The following is a 22,048-nucleotide window of genomic DNA, read 5'->3' on the forward strand; positions in this document are numbered from 1 at the left end:
TTCCAGCATTTTCTAGTATGTTAAATCAGAAGGAATCTTACATACATTCCATAAGGGTCTCTGCTAAATATTAAGCTTACTTAAATCAACCAAAGATGGTTCTGAGAACTCACATGTGAAAGAAGTTCCGAAATTTAACTGGTGTGGTTTTCAATCTTGATTATATGTTACAAGAGTATAAAGTGATCACTTTGATCACTTAGATCACGAAACTAGTCGTAACAATAGAACACCTAAGTGGTAAAAAAAAACAAGTATTTAATTTGTAATTTAATAAAAAAACATTTTTTGTATTTCGCAATAAATAAATTATAATTACAAGTACACTTTTTGATTATAATAGTACAAAAAATATCCCACAATAGCATGGTCTGTGTGTGGGTATACATTTTATTTTCAGTAATAATAAGGGGCACTGAAAGGAATGCATTAAACATAAAAAGATTAAAAGTGCTAATATGAAAAACAAAAATTTGATTTATATGTATAATATTGGAAATTAATTTAAACAACATACTTATACAAAAAACATTACATTATGTTTTACTCTAAAAAATTTTTTTATGAAATTATTTTTAAAAAGAGAAAAATTACGATTTGCATTGAAAAAAATTGAAATATTTGATTTTAATAGAAAACCAAAATATCGACAAAAAAACAAATAAGTACGTACAATATGAGTTAAAAGTTTAAAAAATAAGCTTTTTAGATGTGTTTTTTTTATAAATAATTTAAGAACAATTTTAAATTGAAACAAATTTAGATATAGTCATTGTGGAATGAATAAAACACTTTTGGAGCTATGACAAATGAGTGTCTTTGGTGAGAATGGATTTGCAAACAGGGGTTTGTAGTACAATTTCAACAGGTTGATCCATTATTCAATTTTTTTCCTCATTTCAAATTTTGATCAAAACTCACTTTAGAGGCGACATGACTGAAAGACTTGAGAATATTGGTGATACTCCTTCACGACCCTATTACCGTGCGTAAACAGAAGTGTTGGTATATGAATTAATATTCATATGTTACATAATACACGGGGCGTTGATGGTTGGCGGTTTATAGATTACACATGTCAGACTTTTGGCACGTAATTAATTTTCCTGTAATCATAATAGTAACAGATATGTGTTAGCAAATTTTCTAGTTGGAATATTTGAAACACGATCTATAGCTGTGGGAAGAAAACGTGTCATAGAAACTTAATACCTTTTCTCATGTTTCAATTTATTTCCAATACCTTATTATTTTGTTATAGGTACCACCTTGATATTCATGAAAACATATTAAGTCATTTTAAAAGGAAAAATAACCTTTCCAACAAATTCTCAATATCAATGCCTCAAAAGTAGAAACCATTTTATAAAAACAGCAAATCTTCAACTATTTGGAGGTGAAAAATACTTGAATCTAAAGAAAAGTTAATGATGTTCGAGAAAGTAGTGAGATAGTTAGTAATATTCAAGATACCAAAACGACTACAATACCAAAATGCAATACCAAATCAGACTTCGTGGAAGAGGCGAAGAATGTTTGCAAGGACAGAGTGGTGTGGCGCTCTATTCTCTCTGCCTACCCCTGCGGGGAAGCGGCGTGATGGTTAGTTAGTTAGTTAGTTACTTCTTTGTTTTCTTAATTGATTCGGCAGTCACTTTGTGGTAAAATCTATCCATTTTTAATTAATGTTTTACTTAGTAAATACCACTTTTTCTTCAAATCTTGTATGACACGTGTTTCGATGCATAGATTCATCGAATCACGTGTCACAGTAAATTTTAAGAAAAAGTGGTATTTCTATGTAAAACATTAATTAAAAATTATATATTTCCACCTCAAATAGACTGTTTTTGTCTTTATAGATATAAGATTTAGGTTTTCTTCTGAATTTTCTTGGTGGAACTACATTTCATATAATAACACCTATTATGCTTAGTTTTATTCCGCATATTCTTTTTCAACAGCGACCGGGTTTCAGACCATTCTGCTGATGTCACGACAAAACCCGGTCGCTGGTCAAATATTTTTTTATAAAGAAAACTATAAAGTCGTTTTTTAATTGTATTCGATGTAGATATATATGGATTAAAATCTTATATACAAATAACTCTAAAGTGGAGAATATAATTTTTGTCACAAATAAATATATTAATAAATAACAAAAATAAATAAATAAATATATATATATAAATAAATATATATATATATATATATATATATATATATATATATATATATATATATATATATATATATATATATATATATATATATATATATATATATATATATATATATATATATATATATATGTATATATATATATATATATATATATATATATATATATATATATATATATATATATATATATATGTATATATATATATATATATATATTTTATATATATATATATATATATTTATATATATATATATATATATATATATATATATATATATATATATATATATATGTATATATATATATATATATATATATATTTATATATATATGTATATATATATATTTATATATATATATATATATACATATATATATATATATATATACATATATATATATATATATATATATATATATATATATATATATATATATATATATATATATATATATATATATATATATATATATATATATATATATATATATATATATATATATATATATATATATATATATATATATATATATATATATATATATATATATATATATATATATATTTATATACAATATACCTGCGGGCGTATAAACACATGTCAAACTATCTTATTTTGTGCTCTTAACAAAACATGTGTGTTCGTACATATATGAGTATATACATATATGTACATAATTAGGGTCCAGAAACACAATAACCGCCTGTCTGAACTTTGTTTCGTGACATATGGAATCACCCAAAACTTGTATTATGATAATACAAAGCAAGTATGCTTTTCCCGCAGCAATATTGTTATATCGGAAAGTACAAAACTAAACATGTTTTCCGAAAGTGGTTATTATGTTTAATCTAACTTATATTGTTTTTAATACATTATATGAGCGAATTATCTGCCGCGTAGTTTTGTCTATTTTAATTAAATATGTTTTCTGATTGTAGTTATCATATTTTCAACAATTTGAATATGTCCAGATACTTGTTCATAAATCTGGATTATCTCCAATTAAAGGAGTTTTTTTTTACATACATGAATAAGAATATGGAAGTTTGGGCATTTACGAGGCGTACAACCGTCATAGGCTGGTTTAGGTGATCACTTTACACACGTGTTTGACAACCACGCTGCTCAAATTCTTGGAATTTCCTAGAACTTCCTAAAATTACACAAGAACTTTATATATGATCCAATTTTGAAACATTGTGCTTGAATCACTAGAATTTTACTATAGACATCTATTGGTGAGATGAAAGAAGCTTTTTATTGAACAGAAACTCTTTCATACTCTTTTTAATGTATGTTGAGATGTAAAAAAATAATATTTTATTATGTTTAATGTGTTTTTTGTTGTTATATCTTTTTTACATGGTTTCGTCTTTTAGCCTTTTATTTTTTTTCTTTTAGCCACTATAATTTTTTATTAATTTTCACTATTCTAGAACATATGTGAAGAGTGTTTTATGACTAAAATACACATTCGAATATGAATACAAATCATTCTAGCGCGAATAATGTACTACTGTGTCACAATTTTTGATAAGGAAGAACTATGACATATATATTCGGCTGTAGGATATTTATATGCGTGTGGGCGCCAGTTTTACTCGCCTTTTACGTATGTAAAAAGCGTCTATTGTGAAAAATAATAAATTAAAATTGCGCAAATACAAATAAAAACATTTTGTTTGTAAAAAGATATTTTTTCAATATTCATCGTAAATTTTCTTGTATGAGAAAAAATATTTTTGCTGTAAAATTTAATGGAATATTTAATACGTTGGTTAAATTTATATCCAATATAACATATGAATCAAAAATTTGTATTTTATACAAGCACTTTTGTTCTACACGTTTACAAAAAAAATACAAAAAAAATAAACAAAAACATCCAGATTAAATCAACAGTTAAGAACAGACGTAGAAGTGTATTATGAGATTATAGAAATCGTGACTTAAGACTTGTCATTGGCTGCTTTCAGTAGTCACTTTTATATGTTCGTTACATTCACCATTTTACTCATTAATGATAACCACATTTCTCATCAGAACACCATATCATCTACTGTGACTTATCAATTGAATTTCAAGAAGCACGCTGACGTTACGTTCAATAGATGGCGCTGCCCTAGAGGCCAAGAATAATTATTTTTATTGTCAAAAGTAAAAACACCTATCGCAGGCATGTAATTACTCGAGCATAATCGAAAGCAACAGGAGAAAGTGACCAAGTGCATTTTTTACAAAAACATGATTATTTACAATTTGATATCTTACTAGCTTAATATTGCCGTGAAAAAATCCCAAAGCGATTTCAAACTTGGAAGTATAATATATTGACTTGTTAAAAATGACCAACTGCATTGATGTTTATTTTCTTGCCAAGCACAAGTAACTTAAATGGCCCTCTTGAACATTTTACGTTTTGTTAGTTGGTCACTTTCTCCTGTACGACTACGATATGTTTTCGATCGTGATTAAAATAAATGGATACAATTTTTGTTAATAAAAAAAATGAAAAAAAAACTGATAAAAAAATAAATCAATGTTTCAGTCTTCCTCACACGCGTTTTCATTAAAGTTTCAGGTAGAGGCAGGAAATAATATTTGTATTAAATGTCTCTAAGCACTACCAATACACTGAGTTAGCTCGGACTTAGTCGGTGGGAGATTTGAATAATTTATCGTCTCGTCGCGATTTGACGAAGCTAGGTTTGACGTTTTCCGGGACTCCGCGCTCTCCGTTCTCTAGAACAGTGGTCCCTAAAGTTTGGTGCGCGGAAAATTCTAGAGCTATGTCACATATCACTTTAACCCTTTTCACTCTGACCATTTTTTCTCATAACTGATCAGTTACTCTGATCAAAAAATTGCGACGTTTTTCTACCATTAAAATAAATATTTTGGTTCCCCTATTTTGGGACACTCTGTCTAGCAATTTTTTTGACTATGTTATTTTAGGTTATCTGTATTTATGTGAAATATTTTTTGGTAGAATATACTTGGGTGATAGAGAAATCGCAAGTTATACCTGCGCCGGGCCAGACATTATGGCCCACGGAGCTGCCTACTAGAATCATACGGGCCAGAATGTCTAGCCTTCAGAGTGGTAAGAGTTAAAACACTTCAAGTCTGCTCGTCCTTACTAACCAATAAGAGGAGCACGAACTGGGTATTACCCTGGACTGGTTCCTGAAGCTGAGGGCTGATCACCTTTCCTCATGTGTTTAACACTGCGTTTATATGATGCAGTGCCCTATGCATCACACCCTATGCATATTGATTATATATATATATATATATATATATATATATATATATATATATATATATATATATATATATATATATATATATATATATATATATATATGTATATATATATATATATATATATATATATATATATATATATATATATATATATATATATATATATATATGTATATATATATATATATATATATATTTATATATATATATTTATATATATATATATATATATATATATATATATATATATATATATATATATATATATATATATATATATATATGTATATATATATATATATATATATATATATATATATATATGAAAATTTGATTTAAAATTTGATTGAAAATTTTCAACACAAGGGTACGCGGCCAACGAAAAAGTTTGGAGATCACTGATTTAGGGAAACCATATACGATTTTTGAATTTATTTTGCATGTTTGAAACCAGGTTTATAATTTGGAAAACGAATTTTACACGACGCAAACGGATTTGACGTGTTTAATGTTTTATGCCTGTCATGTTGTAATATTGTAAACGTTGCTACCCTGTGGAATCAGCTTATCCAAGGGCATAGATTCCTGTCGGTAAAAAAATATGTAGCCACATTGTTAATATTAATATGTAATTTATTATTTTACATTTTTTTTAAATATTGTTTAGAGAATTTATTTTGCTTTTATTTAATTTTTACGCTTTTTTCTTATGTTTCTCCTAATGTTTTTTTTAATTTTATTTATTTTCATTAAATATGTTAATTTTGTGTGTAGTAGTTAGCTAGCCTTCCATGCTGGAGGCTTCGATTCTCAAGAGTATACATATCAAAATATGTAAATATTAGTGATTATTCAGTCTAATATTTATTCAATATCACCCCGGACTGTTACCCGAAGCGCAAGGCCGATCACCGTAAGTATATTTTTGTTAATTTATTTATTTGTCCATATCCGTAGTGTAGTGGTTAGCATGTTTAGATACCGTGCTGGCGGTCCCGAAATCGACTCCCAGGGGGGGGGTGAAAATAAAATGTTTGTAATCATATTATAATATTTATTTAACATCACCCTGGACTGGAACCTGAAATTCAAGGCTTATCACCTTTTCTTCGTGTATTAAACGATTGTGAAAATACTCCTTATATAAGATGCAGTACTCCATGAACCATTGGGTGCGGATAAGGGTAAGAAGATGTAAAATGCAAATTGGAAAAATTTTCAAGCTTGATCAAGTGTTAATTTTTGTGGTCATTAGAGGTACGGCTGCATTACTTACCTACATGTATTGAAATGAATGTTTCCTTTCCTGAAATATTGGAAGCTGTCCCACCGCATTCCCAGATCTGATACAGAGGCATCTAGGCTTCCTGACAGACCTTCTCTTGAAAAGCATTTTTTTTTTCAAATAAACAATGTTGCGAAATTTGTAGAAAATGTGGAACAGTTCCTTGCTGAACTCATTATATAGCTGGGTTAGTACTTACGCGCGATAGCATAGTTGGGTAGACACTCGACTGCGAAAGTGACGTTGCGGGTTCGATCCCCGCCAATTGCAAAATTAATTCAAGAAATATTTTTTTTCAATTGGTCTAGGTGTTTGTGATGTATTTTTCACATTTACCTTCCCTAAACCTACTATCCTACCTGCAGACAAACCTCTTAAAGTAGATGCTTATCGGGTTATTCCATTTAAAATAAAAACGTCCTCATGTTCAATCGTATTCTTTTTCAATTATTTATTCACTAGATTAAAGTCACACGTTGCCATGGCTCAGATTGACTAAATGGAATAAAAAAAATAGCATACATTTCTACAAATTTCATTTCAAGACAAAAATATTCAAAATCTATGAAATAACAACGCATTCGAAAACATTAGGTGTCAGGAGTTGTCAAGAAGCACGATGTACGCCATTAGCAATAATAAATATTTCCAGTATTGCGTTCACTTTCAACAGATGGCGCTGCCATAGCGGTAAAATTTTACCTGTCACAAATAAAAACGCGCCCGTATTCGAATGTAACACAATTATGTCGAAACAGGCTAACGAATTTTTAAGAGATATCATTTCAAAAGATTTTCTTTCCGACGTTCATTAAAAAACACTATTTTTTTTTGGAATTATAAATATATTATAAATATATTATTATATATATTCATCACGTACTTGTTTTTATTAGCGGGAGCGATGTTTTCTCTCATATATGGATTCATCACGTTTGATATAATAATTTTAATATATGTTTTTTTCCACATATTATAACGTACACGTGTTTTATTAAACAACGTTCAGACGTTACTTAAATTTTTTTATTACGAACATTAAAAAAATCTAATCATGTTATTTTTTTGTTGTTGAAATAAATTAATTATAAAATCATTTTTATTTTTTTACAAACACTCTTTGCCTCTTGTACATTAATACATCTATCCATACGTGTCGGTTTGTGGTCCCGTGGTTTGTGTCGCGGACTTTTGAGTCAGAGTTTCTCAGTTCGAATCCACTCTACCACAATTTGATACCTAATTCTACAATAATGATGAGCCGCTTAGGCTCACAGAATAGTAAGAAATTAAGGTTTTTTTACACTTAGCTCACTCCTTTCAAGAACGTCATAAATCGAAAATCGTAAATTTTCAGTTGTGCATATTCTCGGAATGTCCAGAAAATGTACTATATTCCAGCAAAAGCGGCATAATTTTGACTTAATAATTACCCGCTTCAAGGCAGAAAGTGTTGTTTTTGCATTTTAAAGATAATGTATTGTTTAATTTTTTTTTTAAATAAACTTAATATTTTTCAAATGGAGAAGAAACCTTCAGGTTTTACTTTAAAAGATCTGTTGCACAGTAAAAAGTTCAGAAAGTTGCTTGATATTTATTTTGAATACATTGTATTATATTTTTAAACTTAAAAAACGTCCTCCTGAAAAATCAAGTTTTTTGATTTATGACGTTCTTGAAAGGAGTGAGCGACTTGTGAAACGTTCACTATTCTGCATTCATTATTTCCATACTTCACCCCTATTTTTACCCCCCCCCCATAGGGTTGATACAAGAACTCAATTGTGTGCTGTTAGTTAAAATTTCACTGTTAGGCTTATTAGACATAAAATAATAGTCTACAATATTTTTTAAAGAGTTTATTATATCAAAGTCCACTTAAAATAATAGTATGACTAGTTTTGAATTATGATGAATTATTCCTAGATGGCGCCAGTGTCATCTATTGCATCTGAATACTCTTTGTAATCCTCTTTTCGCCACGCCCATTTTGTAAATAACTTGCTCCTGTAAGAAAAAATACAATTTTTTAATTATACACAAAATATCAACAAAAATAAAAACCATAAAAGTGAAAATTAATCAAATGAATAAAATATTTCTCCTTAGTTGTATTCTGAAATAAATCAAATGAAAGTATATGGAAATGTTGAATAAAACACCATTTAAAATAAAATAACAACTGCCATGTAATTTTTTTCCACATTTTTATTTTATTTGACCAGTGAACACGTTTTGTCGTTACCGATATCATCGGACTGATGATGTCACTATCGGCAGCTATTATCGGTTTACATAAGTGTTAATTATTTATTGTAAAATATCAAACATTTTGCGAAGAAAATAAGTACATCGGCGGGTTAATTGCTAAGAAGCAATATCTTTCAACCAATCAATGATAAACGAGTGGTACTGGTTTATTTATGAACCAACACAACTGTTTGAAATCAGGCAAATATTGCTTGTAATAGTTTCTGGTGTGGGTTTTTTCTTACTTTAAAAAATTACAATATTGTAAATTGATGAAACTGAATTGATGAAAACTAGGAATATAAAAGAAGTAGGATCTGATAAGGAGTTGAGCGGGAAAGGTAAAAGAGCCAAGGAAGAATAATATTGTATTGTTGAGTAATATATCGAAAATTGAACATAATTATTGGATTGAATTATACTTTTATTTGAATTTATCGAACTATTACATACGTATAAATATATATATATATATATATATATATATATATATATATATATATATATATATATATATATATATATATATATATATATATATGTATATATATATATTTATATATAGATAAATATATATATATATATATATATATATAAATATATATATATATATATATATATATAAATATATATATATATATATATATATATATATATATATATATATATATATATATATATATATATATATATATATATATATGCTAATTAATTACGCGTTTCATCATGTAAAGACATTATCAAACACTCTATAATGTCTTAATAAGACATATTATCATATATATGTAAATGATAGTAGAATTTAATCCAATAACCGTATTTAATTTTGGATTTATTACTTAACAATTCAAAATGGAGTTCTACCAACTGTCTGCAGTTACAATAAATAAGAATAACATTTAATATGAATCAATAATATTGTACTCAATTATTTAAATCAATTATTTAAATATACACAAACACAAACCGAAGGTAGTTTTTAGAAAAAAATTTGTATGAAGGAAATAAATACAGGGCGTAAGAATTGGTCTACTTTTTATAGAATTTCTGATTGGTTAAACATTTACAAGATTTATTAATATAGGCAATTATATCAATGGAACTAATCTATTGTAGGTGCATTTATTTCTTGATCATAATAATGACAAATATATAGTTAACATTTACAAATTCAATTATTCCCTTCCCCTAGTTTATCCCTCCATTCTTCCCAAAATCCGAGCACAAACATTCCTTCTTTAAGCGTTTATTAGCGGCTCGGTTCTAATAGAACCCATTTAGGGGCTGCGCTTACTACCCTTGACCGCATTCAGTGAAGAGTTCCGAGTAATTAGAGGGTTGTGTCTGGATTGGAAATTGGGATTATCCCACTTCGATGATGGAAATAGGCTAACAGGTTATTACGAGATACATTAACTGAATAATCATCTCAAATTGAGCTCACAGAATCACTTGATGCTCGGAATAAAATCAACTAAACGGAATATTAATATATTCAATGAACACGACGATATAATGAAAACATTAAATTTTAACTTGGTAAATTCCACCATATCCAAGCGACATGTGTTTTAATAAAAAATATTAAATCCACTAAATATTATGTCGATTTTTAACATAAAAATAAATACAGTAGAGTCTCGATTATCCGATCTAAACCGGCCATGGCGAGGCCAGATAAAACGGAAAATGATCAAAATGACAAAAAATGTGTTAATTTTATTTGTTATAACTAAACTTCATAAACTAAAACATCAAAATTTGCCTACAGCAAAGTATTAAAACGTGTTTTACAGTAGGTACATACTCACATACGATGCAGTGAAGTATGAAACTAAATTTAAGCTTGGGTAAAAGTCCGTGATTGTCTAACTGGTAGGTAGGATAACTCGGAAGATCGGATAACCGAAGGTCGGATAACCGAAGGTCGGATAACCGAGACTCTAATGGACATGTACAATATATATTCCATGTGCTAAAAATCAATGAACGAAAAATCCCTTATGTTGTGTTTAAAAAAAAATCCAATCACAATAAATAGAATTTAAATTTTACAATTTGTGTAAAGGCTCTATAATTTCGTTGTTTTTATCACCAGTGAAAATATTGATTTTTATTTCTTTTACTTTTTTCACAGATATAAGTATTGCAATGTATGTATATGTGTATGTTTTTCGATGCATTCAACATTTTATCCAAAACCCTATAAGTATGCTGAATGCATCAAAATACGTGACAATAGATTTTTAGAAAAAGTGGTTTTTACCTAGTAAAATGAAAATTAAAAATGAAGATTGAGTATAAACACAAAGTAATCGAAGAATCCATTAATGAAAATTTTGTTATTTACTTTTATTATTTCATTTTATTTAATACAAAACTGTTTATTGAATTGCTAGGAAGCAATATTTAACTACCACCAAAAAAATTGGCCTGTGATACTGGTTAAAATTTGTTTCTTATACAGTCATTTGAAATCAGAGAGCAAAATGTGCTTGTTCATAAATATAATAAAAATGAAAAAATATAAATTAAAGTATCAATCACAGTTTGAAAAGGAAAAATTAAAATAAGTTATTGATTTTTTATGAAACTGTGAATAAGTAAAAATAAGGAAGCCAAATAAAGAAGTATCAGGTAAGGAGTTGATGGGTGAGAAGTAGAGGAAAGCATGGATGAATAATAAAATTTAAGTTAATTAGTTAATGTTTAATTATGTTATTCAATGTTTTGCAAAATAATTAGGGAGTACACTTTATCCTGTTCGTAACATATTTTCACGTAGCAGTGTAAAGTTTTTAAAAGCGCATAAAAAAAGAACTGTTCTTGTTGAGTTTAGAAGTGGTTGGGGAATGAAAATTCTGACGAAAACATTATTTTAATTAGTTAGTATCAGACTTCGTTGTAATTTAGACTTGCCATTTTTGTGTTAATTAACTTACGTCGAAAAATAAATTATTACCTTTAAAAGAATTAACGTAGACACATTAAAAATTATTCATTGTAAAGATTTCAAATATTTCATTAAAAATATCCATTAAAATAAAAATACCTATTATTCAATGATGCATAATATGACGGTTAAAACTTTTGTATTTTTAATTTTCAATATTATTAATATTAAAAGCATTTGCTTTGTGGCTAGTGATTTTAATTTTTTAATTTTTTTTTTACAAAAATTATAGTAACATTAGTATATTAGGAGATCGTTTTTAATCTTTGAGAATACAATAAAATGTATTAAAAATAAATATCTAGCCACTTTTTACTGTGCAACTAATCTTTTTAGGTAAAACCTGAAGCTTTTTTCTCCATTTAAAAAATATTTAGTTTATTTAAAAAAATTATTAAACTATACCTTTTCTTCAAAATGTAAAAACAACACTTTCTACCCTGTAGTGGGTACATATTAAGTTAAAAAAATATTCATTAAAATAAAAATACTTATTTATCCATGGTGATGTTTTGACCGTCAAAACTTCAATTGTTTTATTCTCAATATTATAAATATTTTAAACATTTACTTTGTCTACCGGTCTACCGGTTTCGAGATGTACCCGTCTCTTTATCAGGACAATCACTACTGCAGCATGCAAAAAATACTACCCATCACTAACATAGCGATATTCACACACTTAAAACTACACAAAATGTTTATCACATGCGATTTTGGTCGAACCGAAGACCAACATGCACTAGGGGTTGTAAAACAAACATATCTCTATTTTTTGGTCCATTTTCCTTATATATATTTTTAAATTAGTTACCACTTCTTTTCTCCTGCTTTAAACGGCTTACGATCTATCATAGGCTAGTTTAAGTGACACAAACTTCTAAATTAATTTTAATTTATTACCTGCATAAGATTGAAGCACATGGCTATAAGAGCCATTCCCAACATCAGATACATTGAGCAGAAGATGAAACTAAGATCAATTTCTTTGGCAGCAAATATTTTGTTACCCGGAACAATGTCTCCAAATCCAATGCTGAAACAATCAAAAAACGTTATGCAAGAATCTTAAAATTGAAAAACGAAGACGAATTGAATTTAATTTCTATTTGAAGCACTAACTTTGTGATTTTCCATTTTATAATTAAAATGCATCTAATCACTCTTTTTTGGTATTAATTAAGTATGAATCAGTCTTTATAAAGAAGCGATTATCTTCAAAACCGGCAGACATTATAATTAAGTTATAGTAAAATATTAATTTTTGATTTTAAAACGAAGTTTAATTTTCATTGTATTAATAGAATTATTTGGTGAACTTTTCGGACATTTCGCTGACGAATATTGGCCGAAAGGACACTTGGTCAAAAGGACATTCGGTCGAACCGATCTTAACTAGGCATTAATTAATTTTGGCTCTATCATTTACTTTTATGTAAGAATAATAACACGCGCATTATCCAACTCTGCAGTATAATGTTCAGAGCGTTTGAATACCGTGCTGAAGATACTGGGTTCGATTCCCAGAGGGGCCGAAATTTATATGAGGGATTTCTTACTGTAGTATTTATGTAATATAACCCTGGACAGGTACCTGAAGCGCAGGGCTGATCACTTTTCCATCAAGGAAATTAAAATAAAACTGTTTACGATGCCGTGCCCTATGCACCACTGGGTGCGGGTAAAGGTTTGAAGAAGTATAATCAGAAAAAATCCATATTGAGGAATTAAATATAATTTACTAACTTAAAATTACTACTGCATAAAGACAATTTTACAATATTATTTCCGGGAGACTAACGAATTTACAAGAATCATAAGTTATTTTAAAATAACTACAATAATAATGAAGAAATCATTTATCAAAACCTTAGTAGAAAGGAATTGGAAGAATTGAACATTTATTTCTCTTGATCATTCATTTGGCCTAATGTACGTAGGCGTAATGTCTGTTTGTTAAATATCCCCCGCCAAACGTCAACCGGCCAAAAGTCCGTTGGCCAAATGTCTGTAGGTCAAATGTCCTTCGGTGAAAAGTCCGGCGGTCAAATGTCCGTCGATTAAATGTCTGTCGGCCACATGTCCGTCGGCCGAATGTCTGTCGGCCACATTTCCGTCAGGCAAATTTTCGGCAACGGTATATATAGAATGCTAGATATTATTCATTAAAAAATCAATACATCATAAGAAGACTTGTCTATACATGAAAACGCTAAATGAACAAAATTTAGTACGCTGTATTTTGAACATTTGATTTTCATTTTACTCACGGAAAATTAAATAAGCATTTGCCAACTTGGGGAAAAATTGCCAAAAACGTTGCGTTAAAGCACAAATCCTAGTGAAGCTTTGCCAAAACATAGATAATCGAGGAGGCACATCATTTCAATAACGGAATTGAATCGTTGCGACAAAATAACATAAACGATTAAAATAATAATTAATGTGAATTAAAACGTAATTTATAATTAATAATAAATAATAAAACTCTTATCCGCACCCCAATGGTGCATAAGGCACTGCGTCATATAAACACAGTGTTATCTTGATCGTTTACACATGAAGGAAAGGTGATCAGCCCTCCGCTTCAGGTACCAGTCCAGGGTAATATTGAATAAATATGACAGTAAAAAAATCACTTCTATTTATTTTACCCCCCTTGAGAATCGATCCCGGGACCTCCAGAATGGTAGCCGAACGTGCTAACCATTACACTACGGAGGCGGACATATATCCGTCAGCCAATTTATAATTACAAAAAAAAATTGTCAGCTGTTTCGGCTGGAAAGGTCATTTTGTTCAATGGTGTCGATATAACCTTTACTAGGAAACAGCTGTCGTAAAACTAAATTATATCAGAATAATGAATCGTTTTTTAATCTACAACTAAATTGAACATTTTGAGTGTGTCCAAATACTTGTTAACAAATCTGGATAATCTCCAATTAAAGGAGTATTTTTCATATTTTTAAAGGCTGGTTTAAGTGTTCACTTTACAATTTATGCGTGTGATTATAATCCAGGATTCGGACCTCACATACTAATAAAAGAGTTTCTGCTCAATAAAAAGCTTCTCTGGTGAATGTCTCTAGTGTAGTTTTAGTAATTCAAAAACAATGTTTCAAAATTGGTTCATATATATTAAATAGAACTTCCAAGAATTGGAGTAGTGTGGTTGTCAATAATGGGTAGAATTGGTGAATGTTACACGTGTGTAAAGTGATAACTTAAAGCAGTCTATGACGGTCGTCAGCCCCGTAAATGCCCAGACTTCCATACTCTTCTTCAATTTTGTTGAGATGTCAAATAATAATACGAAAAATACCTGCTATAATTGGAGATAATCCAGATTTGTGAACAAGTATTTGGACATACTCAAAATGTTGTCTAAAACAAGTGATTAATTTTTAATAAATACATACATACCTGCTTAGTGATATAAAACAAAAATAGGACCCGTCCACATAGTTCCAGGACTCCCATCTTCCGAACAGGACTGCCCCAAACAGAATGTACCTAAAATAAAAATTGTCGTTAAAATAAAAAGTCTCCAGAAACACTTATTGAGAACAATCATCAAAAGAAACTGTTTTATTAGATAAAATTGTCTCGCACTTTAGTTTTTTGTGAAATTTCGTTACATTGTTTGAGAACTTCGTTCCCAAACTACACATAAATGCGACATCTTACAATTTTTTCGACAAAAAGTTTATTTCTAACTGAAAAAAGGTATTACGTTATAGTTTCATAAATTTTCTTTATTCTTATTCCTTGACGGGAAAACGCTTGTAGACTTGATAATCATTTTTCTCAGAAAAATGGTTACTTACCCATTTTTCAAAAATAAATATGTTCTTTTCAATTTTTGTAAATGGTAAAAAAAACGTTTTTTATCTATAAAAAAGAGATACGGTAAAATTATTAGCACGATATTTATTTGTTTGAAATAGATAGTATTTTTTGAAGGATCGATACTTTTTTATTTATAATGTATATAATATTTCAATTAAAAACTAGTTTTATATGTAAATGCTTCACTGTAAAATACGTGGAAAAAATTAAAGTTATGTTTGACAGTTGTGATATTTCATTATTCCCAGGATGATAGAAAAAAGAGTGGCACCTATTGGTGTTAGATTTTTTAGTTGCTCAAAAACAATATCATTGCCTAAAATATACAAAATTTTGTAGCATATTCAATTTGTAAACTTATATTCAACTTAAAAAATGATAGTAAAGGCGTGTAGTAAATAATAAATGCATAAAGTTGATCCCTAATAACAATACAATAGATACAATACAATACAAAATATACAATTAATTCAATATCTTATATCAATTAACATTTGTCACATAGTTCATTTATTGGTCGTATTGTCGTTTTTTCTCAATAAGACACTACTAAATCTGATAGATCTTTATCCCTTTTTTGCATCATCAATTTTTGTCAACTGCATACCTTCTTTCGCACCTTCTGTTACCAATTGTAATCATTATTTTACTTACTAATGATCTTCTTCATTTCTTCAAACCTTTATACGCCATAAAGCTTTACCCGATGGTGCAAAGAGCACAGCATCATATAAATGCAGTGTTATTTTGATCGTAAACACATGAAGGAAAAGTGATAAGCCTTCGGCTTCAGGTACCATTCCAGGGTATATTAAGTGAAATATATAGAGTGAAAAATCACCTACGAGTATATTTATTTGACTCCTCCCCTGGTAATTGAATCCGGGGCCTCCAGAACGGTAGCCAAAAGCGTTGACCATTACACTAAGGAGGCGGACAAGATGATGTTACTAGAACATTTATTGAGCTCTATTAAAACAGACATAAATAAACAAATATGAGATAACTCACCCCACCATTATGGTCAAGCAAAGTGTGATAGGAACTGTGACGGTTTGGGGGTCGTAGTCTTCATTGAAGATAGTGCTCGGCTCTTCTGAGGAGTCCTCCGAATCCTCGCTGGTCTCCACATCCATCGTCATCATCCCCCCGCCAGGAGGAGGCATGTCATACAGCTCTACGTGGACTGCAGGGTTGGTGCTGGTGTCGGGGTAGCCTTCTATCGCTAACTGGACACATTGGGAGATAAAAAAAATATATGTTTTTTATGGAACAACCAGCAAAATATTTAAATAATCTTTAAAGGGTTGTCCGCAGGAAAGATTGTGTAGATTGGAAAGTACTATGTGAAGAACAGATATATTTTTAATTTATGTTGCAAAAACAGGGTTGGTGATGGCTGGTATCATGATAGCCTTCAATTGCTAACTGGATACATTGAATGAAAAAAAAATATTGATTTTTAAGAGGGACAACGAGGATAAGAGGGAAAGCCTTTATTTCTAGAAACTTGTCTTTAGGAAGAATTGTCAGGAAAGAGATGGTAAATATTTTAAGGATAAAATAGTTTTAAACAAAAATTGTCATGAACATATTACTAGAAATAAGGATAAAATAAGATTGCCGTTGTTGAAAAAAACCGAGTCGCAAATGTTAAAAGTATAAGGGTTTGAAAATGTATGATGAGACGCCTGAATGTATGAAGAATGAAAAGAGTCTGAAAGAATTTAAAAATAAATAAAATGTTTTCTTTACTGTAAGGAGATGTAAATATATATAAAGATGATGTAAATTAAGTGTTAATAATAGTTAATATTAGTTGTTATATAAGGTAACTTAAGAAATTATATCATAAAAAAGGATGAATAGATCTATCTTAAATTAATGTTGTAATTGGTGAGGAACGAACATGCAACGCAGTTTCGAGTGACTACCTAACTATGCTACGGTGCCCTAAATTGATTCTGAATTCCAAAGTTTTGAGTAGTGTGTTGTCAATCATGGGTAGAATGGTGAATGTTGCAAGTGTGCAAAGTAACAATTTAAACAGCCTGTGACTTTCAAATTATTTTTCATCTTTGTGGGGATGTCAGTAAAAATGTATACGAAATTATATGTTTATGTATTAATTTTAAATCAAACACAGATTTTTTGAGTGTACTAAGTTCTTAAAATCTGCGTTTGATTTAAAATTAATACAAAAATTAAAATGGAGTTCTACAAATGAAACGCCAAATCAATAAATATATTACTTTTTTATTTTTTTACAAAAATGTTAATAAAATTAGTATATAACCACTCACCGAGATTTTTACGTCAAATCGTAAAACGTGTATACAAATCAACAAACAAATCGTAAATCGTAAAATTTGGACGTAAAAATCTCGGTGAGTGGTTATATACTAATTTTATTAACATTTTTGTAAAAAAATAAATAAGTAAAAATGACTAACCACAAAGTAAATGCTTTAAATATTAATAATATTGAGAACATAATAAATATATTATTTGTTTTTAAAACAGTGTTAGATGTACATATATTCTGCACAAAAAAATCGCATAAATAAATACATGAAAATATTCATACGAAACGATTAATTCCGGTTATTTTACACGTACTCGTACAATTTATATCCGGTCCATCAATTTAAGTGGTATCTCTCCTTCTCTGGTGTTGCTAATAACCATAATGTTTCATTTTCGTCTAATTGCTCTTTTCTCCCGATAGGAATCGATATTCCCCACGTCCTAATCCTTACACAAGGATTTTTCCTCCCTAACCGCCTTCGTAGAGTGAAAGCTTCAACCCCTAGAGAAAACAACCCGTCTCAGCGGAGATAGAATAAATCTCCTCACGATTATTAATTAAGAGTGCGGAAGAAAGAATATATTTTGACGTGATAAATTGCTTCCTTTTTAAGGGATGAGAATCGATTTATTTGTTTGTTGAGGGATGCTTATGATTTCAAAAATAAGATTTTATCATGTTAATTTCTTCGTGCAGTAATCTGTTTTCGGTTACATAGTTGTCGGGTTGTGGTCCCGTGGTTAGTGTCGCGGACTCTTACTAAAGTCAGACTTTCTCAGTTCGGACCCACTCTACCACAATTTGATACCTATTTCTCACAGAAAATGTATGGAATTTAAGTATTACTGTAAGTAATAAAAGCATAAATATTTCAATTAAATAAAAACTTTGGATAAATAACCTTTCGTTTTTAAATAAAAGTAAGTGGAAAACTGAGCATCTTAGGGCTTACAACCCGATGTGTTTTGCTATGATTGAATTACGACCGATATGATTGGGTCAAGTAATCATTTTACAAACAACACATAAAAAAAACACAATATATCAAAGTAAATTTACTGGATTATTTCACTGAAATAGAAAATCAATGTGGTCTAATAACAATAAATATTAAAAAATAGTAATTCAGGTAAAATAAATTTATGTTTCTAAGGTAAATCCTTTTCTATTATATCTCAAATAGAAACTAAGCATCTATCGTTTTTATATGAAAGAAGATTGATGTCGGAAATTCCCAGGGCTAAAGACCTGGCATTTGGTTTCTTTCAGAAAAGAAAATATTCAATGATAATTACAAGTCCCTCTGCAAGTACAAGAGTGTAGTTTCCTTTTTAGGGAAAACTGCTTAATTTCTTTTAAGATATTTTAGATTAATTTTAAGGTTAGCTTAGATAAATAATTAAATAAAAAAAACTCTGGTAACTACATTAGAAAAAATACTAATAAAAGAGTTTCTGCTCAATAAAAAGCTTCTTTTCATCTCACCAATAGATATCTCTAGTGAAGTTCTAGTGATCCAAGGATAATGTTTCAAAATTGGTTCACTAACATAGAACTTCCAAGAATTTTAGTAGTGTAGTTGTCAATAATGGATAGAATTGGTGAATTTTACACGTGTGTAAAGTGATCACTTAAGCCAGCCTATGATGGCCATCAACTCCCGTAAATGCCCAGACTTCCATATTCTTATTCATCTTTGATGAGATGTCAAAAAATAATTTGAAAAAAACTCTTCTTCCCGTATTAAAAAAAAAAGAAAAAAATATGGTTTCATCGTTATCGCCATAGTCAGACTGGTCTGATGATGCTGGTAACGACAAAATCCAGTCGTTAATAAATAATAAATCAGAAATCGACGTGGAAAACACCGGATAGTTTATATTTTATTATATACAAATATATCTATTTTAAAATGTTATAAATTACATATCGGCTCTGCGTTAAGTAAGGACTGTTTTGGGATAACGTAATTGAAACAATAGTTTTTAAGTTCTTACGTTCTACTTTTTACCTTTAACATCGCGATACAACATGTATTTGGGATATGATTTCACCAAAAGGTTAGCAAATTAAGCGTGCTTTGTAAAAAGTTCCAACCTGTTGTCTGTAGGCTCTGGCTCTCAGCCTTTCTGCTCTTCTCCTAGCTACCCCTGGACATCCCCGACACAGGCAGCACATAGCGTAAGTCCACTTGAAAGACCTCGCCAGGATATCACCTGTTTAATGAAACTTTAAAATGTATCTTACATAATTAGCTTGACTTACAGTGATATGTTATCTATAATTATTATCGTTTAAATATTTTTTACCTATAACACCGTTTTCTCGAATGAGTAGGCAGAGAGGATAGAACGCCACATTAATCATTCTCTGCAAACAATATTCGACTGGTTCACATTTATGCATCTCCTCATACATACTCGCCGATTATTACAAAACCCGACTTGACCACATTCAAGTATTTGAAATACTAATCGTGTAATGTTTTGTTTCGTCTTCCTCTTTTTTTGTTTTCTACTTGATTCGCCTTAAAAAATGTTTAACTATTCTTTTTTCACTCATTCGATTCAAATGCTCAAGTCATCTCGACAACCCTTTCATTTTTTAAAGTTAATTGAATAAAAAAAATATAAATTATTTAAAATTTCGTATCAATGACATTTTTAAAATTTGTATAAAAATAGTTTATTAAGTAGAATTAGTACTTTTTCAAATATCTTTTTTTCATGTTTTAGTGGTGTTTTTTTTTTTTTTTTTATCTACACTTGGAACCGTTTTTTACACAGGTTTGTGTCATTTTAACAAAAAAAATATCATTTTATTAAAAATAATGTTTTTGCAAATAAATAAAGCTATAAACATTATTATATTATAATATATACTGTCTTAAATCCATCCTTCTATAAAATGATAAAAATTAGTTCGAAATATAAAAGCGTTATTAAAACAATAAAGGGAAGGATTTGGAAAAATGTATAAGATAACTTATACATATGTTTAACTTTTGTTTATGTTTTTATATTAAGGATATCATTCATTGAAAAATGAAAAAAAAATTACTTACCAATATTTGAAAGGTACAATAGAAACAGCGGCATTCCTATAATCGCATACACAATTGTCATAACCTTGCCTAATTTTGTTCTTGGCGCAATATTTCCATATCCTGAAAAAATAATATGTAGTAAAAGAATGAGAAAAAAATCTAATCTAATCTAAATATAAGCTGAAATAATAAAAAAAAATGAAAAAGATATTTTCTGGCGTTTTTCATGTGATTATAATCCAGGTTCGGACCTCACATACTAATATAAGAGTTTCTGCTTGATAAAAAGCTTTTCTTCATATCACCAATAGATGTTTCTAGTGAAGTTCTAGTGATTCAAGAACAATGTTTCTAAATTGGTTGATATATATAGAACTTCCAAGAATTTGATTAGTGTGGTTTTCAATAATGGATAGAATTGTTGAATGTTACACGTGTGTAAAGTGATCACTTAAACCAGCCTATGACGGTCGTCAGCCCCGTAATTGGCCAGACTTCCATATTCTTTTTCATCTTTGATGAGATGTCAAAAAATAATATGAATAATATTGGTGCTTTTATTATTTACACAAATATTTCAATTTCATACTATTTCTGTGAGCCTGAGCAGCTCATTATTAGAAATAGGTATCAAACTTTGGTAGAGTGGGTTCGAAATGAGAAACTCTGACTTAAAAGTCCACGACACTAACTACAGGACCACAACCCAACGTACAAGTTTTCGAATACACCCTTATTTCATAGATTTAAAAAAATATTTTCATTGCTGAACAAGGGTTGTGAAATTAAACATATTAGAAATATATGCCTTACATTTTATCATTTTCTATTTCACCAGACATTCTACCATATCAACACGTAGTCTGATACAGTGAGAAGAATATAAATCTCAGTACT

The 22,048-nt window shown here is 29.1% G+C and overlaps 1 protein-coding gene across 2 annotated transcripts in view; it reads right to left on the bottom strand.

The window, feature by feature from the left end:
* Positions 1-8,586: 8,586 nt before the first annotated feature.
* The window catches only part of LOC148300108 (TWiK family of potassium channels protein 18-like), a 115,871-nt gene continuing 102,409 nt past the window's right edge, over positions 8,587-22,048 (bottom strand). The window contains exons 6-11 of one of the 2 annotated variants that reach the window (XM_088275244.1): positions 21,170-21,271; positions 20,203-20,321; positions 16,809-17,026; positions 15,372-15,461; positions 12,849-12,981; positions 8,587-8,749 (exon numbers count right to left, since the gene is read on the bottom strand). In XM_088275244.1, the coding sequence (XP_088131370.1) occupies positions 8,681-8,749; positions 12,849-12,981; positions 15,372-15,461; positions 16,809-17,026; positions 20,203-20,321; positions 21,170-21,271 (731 nt within the window). In that variant the 3' untranslated portion in view covers positions 8,587-8,680. The remainder of the gene's footprint in view (positions 8,750-12,848; positions 12,982-15,371; positions 15,462-16,808; positions 17,027-20,202; positions 20,322-21,169; positions 21,272-22,048) is intronic. The other variant, XM_088275245.1, reaches the window with a different exon arrangement.

This window comes from Brachycentrus maculatus, unplaced genomic scaffold, assembly GCF_059751285.1.
Source record: "Brachycentrus maculatus isolate JH-2025_06_01 unplaced genomic scaffold, ASM5975128v1 h1tg000829l, whole genome shotgun sequence".
NCBI lineage: Eukaryota > Metazoa > Arthropoda > Insecta > Trichoptera > Brachycentridae > Brachycentrus > Brachycentrus maculatus.